The sequence below is a fragment of the Globicephala melas genome, chromosome X (genome assembly GCF_963455315.2).
Source record: "Globicephala melas chromosome X, mGloMel1.2, whole genome shotgun sequence".
In the NCBI taxonomy this organism is placed as follows: Eukaryota; Metazoa; Chordata; class Mammalia; order Artiodactyla; family Delphinidae; genus Globicephala; species Globicephala melas.
Genome location: NC_083335.1, coordinates 116,454,128 through 116,473,201, shown reverse-complemented (window position 1 = coordinate 116,473,201; position 19,074 = coordinate 116,454,128). Strand labels below are relative to the sequence as shown.

At 43.4% G+C, this 19,074-nt stretch overlaps 1 protein-coding gene across 12 annotated transcripts in view; it reads right to left on the bottom strand.

Annotated features, from left to right (window-relative positions):
• Positions 1 to 19,074, bottom strand: part of ARHGAP6 (Rho GTPase activating protein 6) — a 485,744-nt gene that overhangs the window by 2,832 nt on the left and 463,838 nt on the right. For 8 of the 12 annotated variants that reach the window (XM_030845191.3, XM_030845192.3, XM_060292330.2 and 5 more), the window contains exons 10-12: positions 13,753 to 13,850; positions 3,814 to 4,082; positions 1,911 to 1,991 (exon numbers count right to left, since the gene is read on the bottom strand). In XM_030845191.3, coding sequence (XP_030701051.1) covers positions 1,911 to 1,991; positions 3,814 to 4,082; positions 13,753 to 13,850 — 448 coding nt within the window. The other 4 variants (XR_009560700.1, XR_009560698.1, XM_060292332.1 and 1 more) reach the window with 4 other exon arrangements.

Here is a 19,074-nt window from a genome sequence, read left to right as displayed (position 1 = left end):
AGCTCCTGAATGACTCTGTGGAACAGAGCGCTCCCACCCTTAATCGCCCTGCACAGTCTACAGTGGACTGGGCGGTGAGGGAGAAATCAACCTGCGAGAGGTTAAGCCACTGACATTTAGCGGGTGTTTCTTACAGCAGTTAGCCTTCCCTAACTGATACAACTTTCCTCAGGAAATTGAAAGGAGAGCAAAACAGTGCATTTCACAAGCAAACGAGGAGTTCCTGGGGCCTATGTCCCCAGGCTGCCTTTTTCCTATGGATTTGCCCTGTCCTCTCATTTCTTTTTAGTAGGCAGGGAAAGAGAGCAGATCATTTTGGGGAGAGAGGGGCATATGAGCATTTATACAGGGACAGATCAGAGTTGAAAGAGCGAAGGAAAACAGAGCAGAATATCGTGGAATACTTTATCCTTGGGGGGAAAGGCAGTAAAGCACCTCATGGGATACAATGAGATGTAGTTAGATAATGGATCAGTACTCAAACTGGATTAGAGGCCATTAAATTAAAAATGTACCATGCTTTAAAACTGTAATACGGGAGGTGTTACAAAACAATGAGAAAGGGAACATATACACACATGTACACACACATATACATACATACACACACATTCGGGAGAAACAATAAAACCAAACAATTTACACACTTCATGCAATATATTAACATGTATTCCAGATGGATTAAAGAATTAAGGGTTAAAATAATGGAATACTACGAAAGGGAAAAGTGCATAGATGACTGACTCTCCAATGCTTAAGTAAAAGTAAAGATTAATTTTGTGAAATAATTCACAACAAGAGAGAGTGATAGGCTTACTTACGTAAAACATTTAAAAAATTTCAGATATCCAAAAAGGGGAAAAAATGCAAGGGATAATAATATCAGTGGCAAACAAAGTGGACAAAGGGTTAACGTCTTTATGATAGGAAGAGTTTGTAAGAAGCAATTTTAAAGACACTGGCACACACAAATAGCCAATGACATAACTGATAATCAGTGGGCGAAATTCAGCTGATCAATAGAAAAATGAAAAAACACTGGTGAGAAAGGCCAAGGAAAATAGTACAAGTTTGCTCTTTAAGGAAGCCAAAATGCAAACGCAGTGATTTGCAATACAAATGAGGTTCAAGTGACACGGACAGTGCAGTGAAATGGCACTGCCACCTACAGCTCATGGGGCATCAGACAACGCATCTTCTGTGCGATGTGAAGTGACTGCACCTCTGAATTCTTGAAAAGGTTTATCATTTTTGACCCACTTTCCTATTCTGTTTTTTTTTTGTTTGTTTTGTTTTTGTTTTTGCTGCACCACGCGGCTCGCAGGATCTTAGTTTCCCAACCAGGGATTGAACCCAGGCCCTCAGCAGTGGAAGCTTGGAGTCCTAACCACTGGACCACCAGGGAAGTCCCCCACTTTACTATTCTGGATTTGTAACTGGCTTTCTGAAATTTTGTGAATTTGTTAATAACTTAAAATATCAAAAAAAAAAAAAAGTTCCATAAAAGAGGTCCCTGACATCATGACTTATTACTACATCAATAAAAAATGGAAACAACTCATTGTCCCAGCATTGGGCTCTAAACTACGAATATGCATCTGGCATACCACATGGCTCTCAACAATAATGGAAAATAACTCGAGAATGGACGGGAAACAAATCACATAAAGGTACACAGACAGAATGATTGTAACTATCTTTAAAAACTCCTGCAAATGAAACGAAATAAAGTCAAAGGCTGATGTACTTTGGTGGAAAGGATAAGTATAGCTTTATCCCCTTTTTCTCTGTTTCCAGCATTTTCCAAACAATATTTGACAAGCATGTAATACGATGATAGTAAGGTGAAAATGAAAGGAAATTAACTTAAAAAGTAAATGAAATACCGGTTTTAAAAAAGTATCCTTTACCTGTCATTCCTGGGTCTTTGGATCCACTTTTTAATGTTGAATGCCAAGTTCCCCAGATATTGAAAGCCTCCTCTGCCATGTCTAGGAAGAAGTGTATAAAAAAGGTATGTAACTCACAATCAAAGTGAAGAGCAAAAAATCAATAGACAAATATGTTTATAACATCTCTTTTGCTCAAAGTACTATATTCGAGATTGTGATGGACACAAGGCAGAATACGGTGCAGACCTGCCTTTTAAGATGCTTATTCCATTTGAGATTTACAAAAAGGCTTTCTCTATGATGGCTGTGGTAGACAGAATAAGCACTCCCACAAAGATGTCCGTGTCATGATCCCCAGAACCTGTAAAGATGTTATATTCAAAAGGGACTCTGCAGGTGTGCTTAAATTACGGATTTTAAGATGAGGAGATGATCCTGGATTATCCGTGCGAGCCCGATGTAATCACAAGGGTCTTTATAAGAGGGAGGCAAGATAGAAGATGCTACGTTGCTGGCTTTAAAGATGGAGGAAGGGGCCAGGAACCAAAGAATGCAGGCAGCCTCTGGAAGCTGGAAAAGGCAAGGAAACAGATTGTTCCCTAGAGTCTCCAGAAGGAACACAGCCCTGTGGACCCATTTTAGATTTCTGATGTCCAGAACCGTATGATAATAAATTTGTGTGTTGTTTTAAACCACTAAGTTTGCGGTCTTTTGTTACGGCAGCAATAGGAAACCAGTAGAATTGTGATGGGTGGCAACAGCTCTGACCGCACTAACACAGAGACAGAGGAATAGTTATAGTTTCTTTATCTGGCAGCAACAGAGTCAGTCCTGCATGTATTTATTCATACATCCCCTTAGTCTGTCTGTAACTATTTACAGCCTAAGGCACTATCTTAGGTGTTTTCACCGTCTCATTTAATCCTCACTACAATTCTGATAATAATGATATTTCTAGAAGCAAACGTCTACCGGATGCTTCCCTGTGTTCCGCAGTTCATACGCATTCTCTCATTTAATCCTGAAGAGATGACCCTGAGTCCATTTTACAGATGAGGCAAGTACTCTCGCATTTTAAAAATAAATTTTATGCCTGATGGGAACATGGGTTACTGTTTTCATTGTAAATTTAAAAAACATTTTGACACGAATATTTGTAAAATTAAAAAAACTGCTGTGATTAAAAACACCAAAAGAAAAAAAAAGCCCTTTCAGAGTGGCTCTTCGGATTAAACTATAAATTTGAGATAAAATAGTAAGAATTTGTACCGTGTCTTCCAATTATTACTTTAAAAGTGTCCTGTTGAGTCCTGACCCTGACGAATTACTCTGTGGAGGGAGAGAACAGAACCAAACATTCGGTGGTCAAATGAATTTGAGAAAAGCTGCAACCCATACCCTCCCTCCCATTGTGGAAATCCATGGTGCCCACTAGCACTTTAAAGAGTTTGAGAACTTGTACAGTAGAGAGACCGTTAGCTTGGTTAACCCAATATTTCCCAAATGTATTTGACCATGGAAACCTTATTCTGCCTAAAAACGTCATCTCCCACGGAGACCTCTTTGGAACATGCCAGCTTGTTATATAGTAAGTTCAGCTTGCTCCTTTTATAAAAGTTAACAGCAATGGTTCGGTGACATCTTAGCCTAACAAATACGCACCCCAACCCACAGGCCAGGACACATAAAGTTCCTCGGATGCTGGAGCAGGAAAGTCAGCTGGGAATGTCAGGGGCTGTCAGAGCTTGAGACCGCTTCCCAGCTAGCTGGGTCTGCAGGGACTCAGACTCAGAGTCGGTGTTTGGCAGGTCCTCAGTAAATGCTCACTGAGTTAGAGAAACGTGAAATGGTGAAGGGATGGAGAGGAGGTCCAAATCACCCACATCAGGCCACATGCAATCAAAGTCACTGGTGGAGTTACCTTTACCAAGCCTTGGTCCAGGAGAACTCTCCCTCGACTTCGAAGATGGCAAGTGGCCCACCCGCACATACTGCTCTGGCCCTTTGTAAAGCTTCTCTGAGCCCCCCGGGGCCACGTCCTCTTGCATAGCCAGCAGGGAGCGCTCGGACAGCACTGGGGAGTTGTTGTCATAAGGGGAGAGGTCTCCGCTGGAGGCCTTGTTGGAATCTGTGGACGAATGCCTTCCTCCCATGGAAAAGGAAACTTCCGACCTCAGCATGTCAGGGCTTCTGGCACAGGGAGACAATTACAGGTGCATGAGTGTGTTAACAATGAGCGACCAGATTCAAACAATCCGACGGTTTCACACAGGACAGGAGGAGAATGCATGGACACGGGCTGAAACAAAAAGAGCTTCTGAGCAAGGTTCCAAGACTCCTGTGTCAATAAGGTGAAAGCGTTTCTATGAAGTGGCCAGCAGATGGCAGTAAAACCCAACAGATGTTACAGGAAACAGCAAGGCGAAGTGGGGCAGGGGAGGGTGAAACACATGGATGCCTGTCTTCTCCAAGGTGCATCACTGAAATGCCTGTTGGATCAATCCCTGTTTCGATTTAAAAATTAAAGTCTGATGCTCACTATCTGTTAAGTAGGGAAAAACTGTAGATAACTCTTTTACTTTCCTCAATAACCTGAATTAAAAATAATTCAGCTAAAACTATGATTGAAACTTTACGTGTAGTTCATTATGGCTTTACGGACACCTTTTCTCCCCGCACCCAAATACTTAGTGTAAGTGAATCCAACCTTCCTGAGGACGAGAACAACGATGATGCTGCTGGTGTGATGATGACGATGACGATGACGATGATGACGCTGGTGGGAATAACTGTTTCATGGTTAAAACGGTGGCTAAAAGGATAAATATATGACCATCACTAGAGTCCATAGTATTTAAATACACCTAAAAAGACTCTACAAGGCACTAGTGCTTTTACAAATTGATATAAAGCGTACTAATTAAAATATCCATTAAGGTTTATATGTGCATGAGTTGTCACAGCAACAGAAATAACCGTGAAAACAGTGAGCGGAACAGGAAGATGAGAACATCAGGAACAGGACAAGAGTGTTGAAAGTCTTACCTGGGAACATCTGTATTTTCTACCTTCCTCAAAACAGTGGCCCTGACATCTTAAAGGGAAATGATCACAGATTGATGACAAGTTCCCAAACCCGTTTCTGTTCCCCCCCCACCGCGCTCCCCCACTTCACTTCTCTTTACTTGTCTTTGCTTTCTTTTGGTTTAATTTTTCAAAACAAATCCTTTGTGATCTTAAAGAAGGCAAACCCATGCCCGAGCAAGGCTTTCCTGACCAAAGGGTTCTGTGCATGCAACACGGAGGAAGGACGCTCTCAGGGGGTCTAGCTTCACGGTGGTCTCCAGCAGGGGGTAGTGCCAGGGGAAAGCATCTCAGCAGCTGTGTCATGCTTTCCCTGTCACCGAGGCAGCTGAGGGAATTTCTTACCCACATGGAATAAACAGTCCTTTCCTTGCCTCCTGTTTAAACCGATGACCGATAACCTTATGGGAAAGAGCCAGAGGACAACCACGAAACTTTAGGCCTCCAGTGAATGAAGGAAAAATAAAAGGAACTTACTACTCCTGCTGGGAAGTGGGGGAAGAAAACGATTTAACCTCCACCATTTAATTAAAGGGGGAACCCTCCCTAATTCTAGTGGAGGGGACACAAAACAAACCAAACGGACACTTGTCTGTCGTCATGGGGTTCGACTCTCGCTGAGGATGCTTTACTATGAAAATGAGAAAAATACGAACGTGCTGAATTGGTAGCAACACAGAGCTCAGCTCAGAATCAGGGTCCTATGTTCTGACCAGGGCTAGATATCAAATTGCTGGGCTAATTTCAGTTGTTTTCCCTGTTTAGTTGGCATTTTTCCGTTCATTAATGAAAATGTCTTATGTCTACTCGGCAAGAATAAGTCATAGTGTTATATCGATCAGAGTGGGCACATAAAGCCTCATTTTATGGGCTGTTTTAAAGAGAGTCAAGTCAATTCACTTGCCAAAACAAAATAACCATCAGGGCTTCGAATGCTTTTCGGTCCCTTTACAATAGGAGGAAAGTTTTGGAAAGGTCGCATTGTAGCTTGTTCGGTCTCATAGCTGGCTCTTCTGGCTCACAAAACATACAGAAGAGCATATATTAAGCAAAGTATTATAAGTTGCAGATTCAGCCGACAGTTATGTGCATAAAGAAAAACACCTCATGAAAGAAATTTCTTGAACGTCTCAGTACTAGGGACATTTGGGTCTCTCCCAGGCAAGCAGGTTATTTTTACCTACTTGGAGGTAAAAATTATTTCTCCACATAGAAACACGGGTCATGAAATAAAGAATGTATCTCTCTTTGCAATGACCGCTAAAAGGCTCTGAGGAATTGGGGCTCCACTCGAGTTGGCGTATTGGAGCTTGTGTGAAGCCTTTGTGCGTTTCACACCCCAACTTCAGCTTACCTTATCACTCTTTCCACTGCTTTCCTTTCCCTGGCCTTTCAAGTTACTTACTATGATATTGTTCCACTTTATATATTTTTGCGAGCTGCTTCAATACATTGTTTTTGGACTGGTGTACAGACAGGGAAATCAAGTCCATGTCGCTGGGGGTATTAAAAAGGCAGCATGCTTCATGAGAGCATTCAGTTTGGTTAAAACAAAACAGAGAACAATAACGGCAATAACAAAAATAACTGAAGCTGTCACATTGTTTTCTCCTCCATGATCATGGCTGTGATGGGATCTGGTCCAGCAGAGGTGAGGTGGCGGGGGAGAGGTGGAAAGCGACTGTCCTCTTCCTCTGTCCTTTGGGCTGACTCTGCAAAACCTCACTCAGTGGTTCTGATGCGGCCGCATCGCTATCACCTGGGAAATGCATTACTTGTTGGAAATGCAAATTCTCAAGCTCCATTCTGGACCTCCTGACAGGACTGGCCACCATATGCAGGGCCCAGGGCAAAATGAACATGCGGGGCCCTAAGATTAAAAAAATGATTAGAATTTCAAGATGGTGAGAGCAGATCACTAAGCCAAATGGGTGCTCCTTCTGAGTACGGGGTTCAGCCCATGAAGCTGGCTTGGCCGACTGAAAGGGAACCTCTGGGGGCAGGGCTTTAAGAGCCCACCAGGTAATTCTGATGCTTGGGGAAGTTTGAGAACCCCAGATACCAAACCTACCTGCCTTCCCTCAACCCACAGATGTGACCGTGAGCTATGGATCTAGTAAGAGTCAAATCAGGAGGGAAACCACAGATAGTGGCAGCGGGGGTAAATGTGGTGGTCCTGCAGGATCCGGATAACCGAACGTCGTTTGGTGATGGCTCAGAACGTGTTAAGGGGAGGCGGGGCAGGAGGGGCCAACCTGCCTTTCTCCGCTCCTCTGTGTCATGCTCCTAAGTCCACCCACCAAAGTCACCACAGCTGCGGCCCCAATCAGGGGAGAAACTGCAGGACGTGGCTAGAGCTAATCCCTGGAGGTAGAGGTGAATGAAGCAGACACGGACCACGAACCTCCTCAGGGTGGCTGGGGTCACAGCCAGGGACACGGGCAGGTGGGGACACCCCACGAGAGGTGATACCTCTTTTCCCAGCCCGCGTACTTGCCCGTGGCAGCGGAAACTGATTGAGTGCCCATCGCAAACAGCCTGTGGTATGTACACTCATGGGAAGTAACCCCTTGGCCTGAGAGAAGCACAAAAGTTGCTATTTATGCAGAGTCCGTTATGTGGCAGAAATTGGACTAAGCTACCGTTAACAACTCTCCTTGTTTCTGATCACAAGTCTAGAGACGAGCCAAAGAAATGAGGAGATATCAAAATGACATGTCTTTCTAGCAGTACCGGCATTAGGGGTCGAGACTCCTAAAACTTGTTTCATAAATACTATTCAAAATGATTAAAAATCAACAGTAAAACGCTTGTTTTATGCTTAGAGTTGGTGGGCCCTTTTATATGTTTAAAGTATTTCCTATTTTTCATTTTATTTTCTCGGCAGAGGTCAGTAAGATGGTGGCCAAATGTGCCTAAGAGCCCACGCCCAAGAACCGTCTTTCCACACGACAGCCCACCAATTAGTAAACAAAATAAAACTCCTCAGAACTCTCACTATAACATCGGCAGTTCGGAGTTTTAAAATGTTTTCGTGTCATTCCATTGCTTTATCATTAAATCAATCGGAAACAAATCCAGGACCCTCCCTCTGGACAATGAGACAAGCAACCACCGACGTCTCCTCTAAGATTTGCCTCTGAAATGATTCTACTCTAGGAAGACAATTTGAATTCAACACTCCGAGTAAAGGCAATAAAATATTCATGCATTTATCTAAACTATTTAGCCTAACCAGTGATTCACTGGATGAGAAATCGTTTAGAAGCACAAAATGTTCCCTCTTTCTATGTCTCGGAATTTCATGGATTTGAGCGGATGGATACACTGCCAGTTGACATGGGGTTGCTTCCATGAATGGAGAGCTTTCCCGTGAGACCTGAAAGCCCCGGGACCATCCACAGCATGCATGGCCGGTCTCGGCCAACCAAACAAGCATGAGATGGACGTGGAGAGCGAATCACTTTCTCACCCTTAGCTGGTCCCTCCAGGTCAGGGTGTAAACACGCTGGCAGGGTACTGTGGGCAGGCCTGTACTGCAGCCGGAGGCACAGAACTTGTTCTGTGGATAAACGGAAAACTCCGGTTCAATCACCGGAAGCGGCCAGCCCAGCCCCTCACTGAGCAACCCCAGTGAGGAACACCTTTGGGGATTTCGAACTTGCATCGGCTTCATGCTTGGCTTAGCCATGAACGGGTAAACCTCAGTCTGCTGGAACTCAAAGCACATAACCATCTCGGACACTATTAAACGGTACCAGGAAAGGAATCCACTGCCACAGTAGCTCTGGACTTATGGACGATTTTCACATTCATCGTGCTCAGTTCTGCAAAGCATCCCTGATGCAGAATCCTAGGGACAAATGCACCCTGCTCCAAAGAGACGCTGACCTGGATCCAAACTCCCACCAGGACATAAAGCCAGCATCCTGGACGTTAGAATTCGCCCAGGTCTTCTAAAATTTTTTGATATGTTGCTCATCAGAGATTTTTGGTGTTCACTTTGATTTTTAAAAAATACTACACTTCAATATTGTTCATTTTGATGACCGTTTTAACACACCCTTAAAATCTGCACCTCACTCCCCTCACCCTAGTCCCTGCCCTGCCAGGATAAGGTACTTCTGTTCTGTTGCAAATGCCTGCGTTTTAACATACTTTGTCCTCTTTGACTCCATTCTCATCCCCTATTACCTTACAACCCTAAATCAAGGGGGAGGGTCTATTTTAAGTATCTTTGAAGAAAAGAGCACATAATTCTAATAAATATACCAGACAAGCAATTAAAAAACTGGAAGTCTTTCATTGTTAGTGAGATAAATCTCTTCTAATCTCCTCTTGGCATTCCATTTTAGTTGAAGCCAAAAATGTAAGTAGACAAGCACAAGAAAAATATACTGAATCCTACTCTCACTCCCCCAATTCTGTTGTCGCACATAAAGAAGGGAAAAGACTCAAATCAAAACATTAAATTCCCAAATATCACTAAATGTTTCATCTTTCAAAACAGAAATTTTGATGAATATGTTCTCGTTCTTGGTTTGACACTCTTTTGAAAACTTACTTGTCCACTCCAGATAAAATCTTGTGCAGTTCCCACGTGGGGCACAGGAATCTAAAACCTTATTTAGGTATGTGAACTGACGGCAAAGAACAGAAGCTTCAGGAAAAAAAATCAAAGGGTTGGCAGAGAAAAATGAGGCAGCTCGTGCATATCACTGCACTTATGATGTTCATTTTAGAAGCTACTGTTGCTTCCCACTCTGTGGTCTTCCTGCAAATCCTTTCCATTCTTACCTTTTATAGCCCTCGTGGCTGAGTTTTCACTAAATAAGGTCTTCGGAACAAGAATTCTGTCCATTCCCATTGCGCCACAGCTTATCCAGATTCTCGACCTCATGACCTGCAAACGCAATCGCTTCCAGTCCCTTCAGAAATCTACCTGGCCTGGTGCGAGCAGGTCATGTTCCCAACTTCAGTGCCTTTCACCCTCACCCCTCTGTCTGTTCCAGAACTACGCCATCATCCTGATGCCAATCATATCAGGTGAGCTTTGCCTTTCAAGACAGTGCCACAACTTAACGTGGATGGGTTCTCTCGTGCCATATTGCCTTCATAGGTTGCTATCTCATGGACGCAAGGTAGAACCTAGTGACAGCCGAGTTTTTGGTAAGTAGTTGTAAATGAACAGAATGGTGGAATTCTAAGCAATGTGACAATGATCACTAACAAGTACTAAGCATTTATCTAAAAACCAGATTCTATTCTAATAGCAGAACAACTCCATAAAGTTAGTGTGACTTTTTATCTCTAGTTTACAGATGAGGAAACTGAGACAGAGAGAGATGAATTTCTTTACCCAAGACCGCACAGCTAATCGCAGTGGAACTGGAATTTGGACTCAGGCAATGTGGCTCTGAATCCGAAGCTCATAACCGGCACGTTGTATCACAGAAGGGTGTGCTATTGATGGATAATTGACATGTCAGTGTGGCCGGCACTGTCTGGCATTGGGGGTACTATAATTTGTCACCACTGTATTCTGTCGTTACCATGATCTATCATCACTGTAATTCTTTGCCGCTGCTTCTTGATTTAAGCACCGCTGCTATTTAAGGGCTTCTGCCCTCTGTGCTGGCCTCTTTATCGTGTCCCCAGCCAGCTGACATATTTACTTTTATGACCAGGCCCTGATTCAAGCTCCCCAAACATCCAGGCCTATTGACAACCTCTCCAGCCTACAAAGTTCCCTGCAAATCCGTGCTCTTCTCAGAAGATATCGAAACTCCACGTGGATCTATGGTCTGGAGCGCTGGTTCCCTTCTTTGTCAACACAAAGACCCCTTTGGCATGTAACAAATCACCTACCTCAAGTCCCCGGATGACAGTAAATACGTAGTAGCTAATGGGGCAGCGCTCAGCTGTCAGTTCTTAGCCTGGCTGCTTGTGAGAAACACAGGGGAGCTTTTAAAAATCCCAGTGTCCAGACTGCACCCCGGAATAAATGAATCCAAATCTCTGGGGGCGGGGTGCCCAGGCGGAGCTGTTCTTCAAGCTCCCCAAGTGATTCGAACGGGAGGCAAGGCTGAGAACCCGGGGCTCAGCACGTATCATCTTCACCCTTGTAGGCCTCCTTCGACAAGTCTGCAAGTCCTTAAAGATGTACGCATTTATACAGAGAAGGGATAAACAACAAGGTCCTACTGCAGAGCACAGGGAACTATATTCAGTATCCTGTGATAAACCATCATGGAAAAGAATATCAAAAATGAATGTACATCTGTATGTATAAATGAGGCACTGCTGTGCAGCAGAAATTAACAAAACATTGTAAATCAACTATACTTCAATAAAATAAATAGTGAGAGAAGAAAAGAATATGCCTTGAGATTTTAAGCTTTTGCTACTCAAAGTGTGGATCATGGCCCAGCAGCATCACAGCATCATCTGGGGGGGCTTGTTAGAAATGCAGTTTCTCAGACTCCCTCCCCTAGACCTACTGATTCAGAAAGAACATTTTATCAAGATCTCCTGGTCACCTGGATGCATAGCGACGTTTGAGAAGCACACCTTTGAAGCACGAAGAGACTACCTACAGCGCGAGGGTTAGGACGTTTCAAGCCTCAAGAGGCCGTTAAAAATAAATATTTATTTACTAATGTATGGATTTTCACTTCATGGTAGCATCATCGACCTTCTGGGCTGCTACCTGAGCTGTACCTAGAGGAAAACAACCAAACACTCGCTTCTCCTCACTGCCAAAGTCTCCTCCAAATGTTTTCTGTTCGGTACTGCTAGTCTGTGACATCTCCAGTGCTCCTGTGAGCTTACCTTCCTTTTCTGGAAGCCCTGACACTCACCTAAGATCGTGGTGTAGGGTCAGCTTGCCTAGGCCTTACAATTCTTACTCCTATAGGGACAGGGAACAGAAGACGCTGCACCATTGTACAGTTTGGGATGGGCTTAACATGTACGCTTCCTCCTTTTCCTAAGAGTAGAGAAAGAAAGGCTCACTTCTTGGCATTTACATGCAAAGAGCGTATTGAAAACCACATCAAAATAACTTCTAACATCTATTCTTCAAAGTATAATATTCATATATTTTAAAATGTCACATAAAAGCAGAAATTCGATAAGTCAAAAATCAGTGGCTTTTTTAGGTGTGTGTTTTCTACCTTTCCCACAGAGAAGTGTTTTAAAGGCAGCTTAACGAGGGATTCACAAAGAGAAAGGCTGCCATGTCTGTTCTCTTGCACGGGGGAGGGAAATAAGTGAGTTCCTTTAAAGTCCGGTGACACAAGATCTCCTATGAAAAAAAGCCCGTTGTTTGTTTAAATTAGAATCTCCACCTTGATGATAGGAATCTAGGAACATTTTAAGCGAGCCCAATTCTCTGATATGAAACGCAAGACCATGAAATACCAGCCCGTGTATACAGTCTGAATACATTTTTATTCCCTCGTGGCTCTTAGGGTTTGGATCCTGGCAGAACGCCTTACTTGAAGCAGAACTTATCTTGATAATGATTGGCACAGAAATGGATTTTTAAAACTGCTCTTGAAAGGACAATCCCCTTAAAAATTCTTCCCTGTTCTACAGGACATGGAGCAAAACAATGTGCAATTCCTTTCCACCAAATTTCTCTAAAGAATGTAATTTTTACATACCTGAAATAGTTTTAAATGATAATTAGTACATCACGTTCGACATCAATACAAAAGAACAATTTAACACGTGTCCACGTTTCTGAGATACCATTGAATAAGACATACCATGACAGTATTTTATGTATGACTCAGAGGGGAAAAATGCTATGAATTAATTTAAGACATGTCGCTGATTATAAGATTAACCTCAATTTCAGAGCTGATAAAACATGGGGGAAAATGTGTCTTAGAATTGTTGAAATTCAGTAGATTAACAAGCACAGCATAAGATGATACTTTCACGAAGGAAACAATGTTTCCTGTCACAAATTTAAGGTTTGGTGTCATGGTGGCAACATCACTCCTGGTTCATGCCGCAATATTATCCCCGTAACTAGCTTTGTTAAAGTTCACCCCCATACACTCTGCCTCTAGAGCGAATGGTTGACATAAATCATAAAATCTGACTAAGGGGAAAATTCAGTGCTTCTCCTTTGGGGGAAAAATGGTGGCTAACCGTAGCCTACAGCAAGGCTTGTATTTCCCTCACTGCAAACATGGGTGCTTGTGTATACCGGCATGCATTGCGTTTTTCTCAAAAGGATGCTAGCTAGGAAGAGCGGGAGAGTTAGGAGGGTGAGCATCTCTAATTTCATGGGTACCGAGGCCTCGGCTGAGGCCTGTCTTGTGGTTTGCTAATGCATCTGTCCCGTTGGTAAGTTACACACGTAAGACGCATCCAGGCGCAGCCTTAGGGGCCCCTAAGCAGAGTTTTTAGGATTCTAGAAGTGGAATCACTGATGCACATCGCTGTCAGTTCCTGAGCTTCCTGCCAGTGCGATTTAGTAGGTTTTTTTTTTTTTTTCCAGTAAACACAGTCAAAAGGACCGCAAGGGGCTAGAAAAAGAAAACTGAAACAGAAAAATCCCATAAAGCAGTTTCTAGTTTGATAAGTGCATTGGTAAGACAAGCATTTTCTGTTTAGGTGGATCGATCAGATTTGCCAGGAAGTCACCAAAATTCCACTCAAGTCACCCTGCGTGGAGTTATGTAAACTTTTCTAATTCTTTGGAAATGAAAATAGAAATCCCCAAGGCGGCTTTAGAAGATGGAAAAACTGGCATACTCACGAAGATTGGGAGGCCTTTCTTCTGAGTAAATAGTCCACAACATCGGGATCGGTCTCTAACAGGCTCATCAGTACTTCATTCTGGAGATCCGGGGGAACCTGCAGGGGCCAAATGCTGAGGCATAAATAAAACCACTCCAGAAGGAGGCAAACTACGGTCACTGGCAACTTGACAACAGCATATAAAAGGGTGCCTTAAAAGTTGTAAGAAAACAGAGAGATCTCTTGGTTAAAACCAAACCTACACCAACCCATACAGCCAGTTTCATTCTTAGGACAAACTGGATGATTACCAAATAGTCATATTCAATAGTCAATTCAATTCAAGTGGGGTGAACTGTCACGCCACTTGCGACCGGAGACACAGCCTAACCATTTGGGGACCTCTGTTGCTCAGACTCGATTTTCTCGGCTTTCAATAAGCAAAATATTGCGGTTAAGAGGAACGGTGTTTGTAATTTACTGGCCAAATGGGGACACTTTCTAGAGTTCATATTTAGAACTATGCCAAGACAACAGGCATAAGTTAGGACTGTCTTGGGCAGTTCTGGAACATAGGATCCGTTTATCGAGGACGGGCCCTGGAGCCGGAGACTGCTTGTATTTGAGTCCCAGTTCCACTTGCTGGGTGTGGGAATTCTGGCAAGGTATATGACCTTTCCACGTCTCAGTGCCCTCAACTGTAAACTAGAGATAAGAAGAGTACTCACCACAAAGGGCTGATGTGGTGAGTAAAGGACTTACTACATGTTGAGAACTTAGAAAAGCACCTGGCAAATAGAAAACACTCCAAAAAAAATGCTGACTACTACGTTTGCACGTGCCCCTTTGTCATTCAGTGCCGGCCTTCACTCCTTTCTTGCCTCCTGGTCTATCAACAATTAAAAGTTTCTTGCTGGGCTTCCCTGGTGGCGCAGTGGTTGAGAGTCCGCCTGCCGATGCAGGGGACGCGGGTTCGTGCCCCGGTCCGGGAAGATCCCACATGCCGTGGAGTGGCTGGGCCCGTGAGCCATGGCCGCTGAGCCTGCGCGTCCGGAGCCTGTGCTCAACGGGAGAGGCCACAGCAGTGAGAGGCCCGCGCAAAAAAAAAAAAAAAAAAAGTTTCTTGCTTCATAATTTGATGAGGCATTCACTAGACTGTTATAGATGAGCTTCGTGTGTTTCTCTAAGCCTAATCCTCAGTGCATTAGAAGATGACCTTACAATCCTAAATCACTCACGTAGAAGTTTTTTCTGGGAGAAAAGATTGAACTCGGCTCCAGTGGCTTTCTACTCTGTAGATGCTGGTAGCTCAACCACAGGAAATTCCAACTGTTGAGGGAAAATACACGTTCAGTCTGATTCTCTCACATGTGGGCTCGGAGACAAGACCCTTAAATACTGTGGGGACACGTCTCCTGAGAACGAGTGTTGGTGGAAGAATGGCCTTCTGCCTCTTGCAGAACTCAATTCTTCCTGAGCTCTAAGAAGCTGGATGCAATTTTATTAACAAAAACGGGGATGAAAAAGCAACAAAATGCTTTCCTCCTTTCATAAATCTGTTCTTCCTACTTCATTCTGAATCGTCATTAATGACATTGCCAAACCCTAGTCACACAAGCTCAAAATCTGGGTTAGATTCAAGCTTCTCTGTGTCCTTTTCCCTCCCTGTTCGGAGCTGGGAGATCTACTTGATTTCATCTCCGTGATGCCTGTTACCTCTTACCTCTCTTTCCCATTCCAACTGCAATGATCCAGGTTTGAGTGTTCATTGCCCGTTTGGAGTGGTCATCTGTTGGCCATTACCAGCCTTCATTTCCCTCTTCTTATAACAGTCATAGCCCAAGTTCCCTCTGGAGAACTAACTGCTCTCCAACCTCCAGCTGGAGGGTGAGGTGTGACCTAGCCTAAGTCAATGATCATTCCACTCCCAGACTACCGTGGTTGCCTGAGCGATGAGCATGTGACTGCATTAGAAGCAATGAAAAGCTGTGAGAATTTCCCAGAGGCTTCAGAGGGACAGGATACAGGGCCTGAGGCTTGTGCCGAGACTGAAGAAACCATTCCAAGCAATGGAGAGAAAGTAAAGGGCTCTCGTGACATCACTTGAGTCCTAGGTAAAGCTGCACCTGAAGCCACATCTGCTCTAGATTGTTCAGCTGTGTGAGCCCCCAAATTCCTTAAGCTGGTTTGAGCTTTTAGTTGAAAAGAAAGATATATCCTTGATGAGGCTTTGATACAACAGCTTGCTAACTTGTGTACTATTTCCTTCAAGTTGTACATCACATTTCTCCTCTATGTGGTTGTCAGAATGCTCTGATCAAGACACTTGATCCAAACCCCTTTTGATCAAAGCCGCTTACTTGCCTCCATCTGTATTTCTCATCTTCTCCCCTAGCAGTCATCCTCACAAACCCGCGACCTCAGTAGCGCTGTGCTTCTCACTCTGACCTTTCCCCACCTCATTCCTTTAATTCGTTACATAAATATTTGGTGAGTGCTTACTGAGCGCCCGGCACGGGATGCTGGGATCCAGCGGCAAACCCAGCAGACGGGAATCCATGTCTCCTTGAAGCTGACAGTGAATATGGGGAGACTGGCATGAAACAAATGAACAGAAAACATAGCATGGATCCCATGGAGAAAGGGAAAGCAAAGAAGGGCAGTGATGAGTCCTGGGCCGGGGGTGCAATTTAAATAGGACTGTCAGAGAAACTGACAATTTAGCAGATGAAGGAATTGGAGAAACTCATTCCGAGCAGAAGGAAGAAAGAATTAGCAAGATGTTGAATCAGGAGCAGTTTGGAGGCCAGTGAGGTTGGAACAGAGTGAGAGGAAGAAGGGAAGCGGTAGGAAGTATAGGTCAGGTAACCAAGGCCAGATGTCGTGCAGTCTTACTGCATGATAATGACTTCTGCTGTCAGTCTAAGCGGGTGGGGAGCCACCGGAAGTTTTGAGCAGAGGACTAACATGACTTGTCATCACTCTGGCTGCTGAGTTGCTAGGAGACTGTAGGGAAGCAAGGGGTGAAGCCAGGAGTGCAGATGGGGCTGTCGATACATCCAGAAGAGAGATGATGGGGGGCCGAGCCAGCATGGTGAGCGGATGAGAAATATCCGGATCCTGGAGACAGCAGACGATAGCATTAGCTAATTGACTGGATGGAGAGAGAGAAGGAAGAGGGAGAGGGAGTGGGAGAGGAAGAAGAAGAGAGAATGACTTCAACGTCTGGGGCCTAGGCACCGGGAAGGATGGGGTTGCTGGTAACTGATGTAGAGAAGCTGCAGGGCGAGGAGGGTCAAGGCTGGGGGTCAAGATTAGGGCTGTGGCTTTGGTGTAAGACTGAGAGGCCTGTGAGACATCCAAATGGAGGAAAGATCTAGTACGTGATTGGAAATAAAGATCTGGGGTTAAAGGGGAGTCCTGGGCTGAACATAGAGATTTGGGGGACACATATAGATGGTATTTAAAGCTCTGTGACCAAATGCAACGGCCTGGGAATGAGAATGGAAGGAGAAGAGAAGGGGCAGGACTTTTAGGTCCAGGCTGAGAGATTGTTCTCTAACTATATTGAATACATTAAATAAATAAAAAGACTGCTAATTTTGACAAACAACATGACCCAACAGATACACTTGATTACATCAGTTTTTCCAAAAGTAATATTCAAAGGGTGCAAATGAGAAGAGAGAGAGAGAACTCATTAAAAACAAAATGAACACCAAAGCAAAAAATAATATAGGCCAAAAATGTATATACTGAATTTTTTAAAAAGAATCTTCCATGAGCAAATTAGGAAGACTATTTCTATTTTTGTCCAGTTGGTTTAAAATTTCCTGTGCTTAGACATGTAATACAAAGTTTTGCTCCAAGCACCAATCCATCCCCACTAAGAATAAACAACTGGACTGCACGGCCTTCAGAGCGGTGCACACGTCACAATATTAGTTCTCTGAGAGTATATGGTGTGTCTAATGCTAACTTATCAACTCAGATACATTATTAGAATAGGTTAGAGGAAGGATCATTATTGGAAAATAACTTGCCATGAAGTTTTGCAGAAATAGCATCATTTCTGCAATTCAGAGTTTTTACTCATTCAGCCAGGCTTTATTCCCAACCAATTATAATTCCTGAGGCTTATTTTCTGGAGCGTATGTGACCTTTACTTGGTAACAAATGCAAATAGAAAGGGTCAGTGCTATAAACCTATCTACAGTTTCTTTTCGAAAGACTCACGACACCGTTTTGGCTTGGAGACACTATTTACAAATAAGTGAAAAAATAGAGCTTAAAAATGTGGACCCATGTGTTGCAGGAAGAGTAGATAACATTTTCCTATGCATTATGCAAGACTGACTACAGTGTACGTAATCCATTACTTTAATTAGCTTATTTATAGCCCACTTTGATTTAAGGCAGCTTCCAAAATTCATATGATAAAACCACATTTGTTTTTGTTTTTTAATAAAGGAATGGTTCCGAAAATTGGAACCAGTGGGAAAATGAAGGTAGAGAATTTGAAACGATGCCTGGAACTGACTTTTAATATTCATACTACAGCATCCAGTGCTGTCTTCCCAATAATTCCTGTCATCTCTGTCCACGTTTGCACATTTCATTTCCTATTATTTAATAAAGATTTCAAACTACTGGCTCAGTTCAATTGGATGAGCATTCATTTTCTATTAATTTAGATACTTAATAGAGAAACTAAAGTCAGGGGAATGAGCCGAATAGAAACACCAGCTTACAGTCAGTAAGAAGAAATATCCACGCAGGCCACTGACACGCGCATTCCTTGTCAGCAACTAGGACGCTGTCGAAAGAATAGCTGACCAAGAATCGATAGTTCCCGAGGTCGCGTTTTGGCTCTGCTGCTTATAATTAATATAAACTTGGACACGTCGACCAGCTTCTTTAGGATTCTATTCCTGAATCTGAAAATCCGGGCATATCCTATCTGTCCCCTTTGCCTTTATGGAGATGTTATGGGGATCAAAAGGGCTAACAAATTTGAAAGTACCTGACTAGTTGCAAAGGACTTTAGAATTACAGATTTTATTGGAAATAGACAAAATAATAAGTTAAACACTTAAAACAATAAAAGCAGATAACTTGGAGATGGTCAATGTTTGTTCTGAGATTTCTTTCTTGACTAACAGCCATTGATTTCCACCTTTTATCCTGTGTGCTTGCAAAGAAACATCATTCTTCTCTTTTGCCTAACACTTCTGGTGGGTAACTAAGTTATGGGATTTCCTCTCGATATGTCTCCGTTCTTGACCACCCCTTGATTTCTAGAGTTACAGTGTACGACCTCTTGGCCCCTCAACTGCAATGG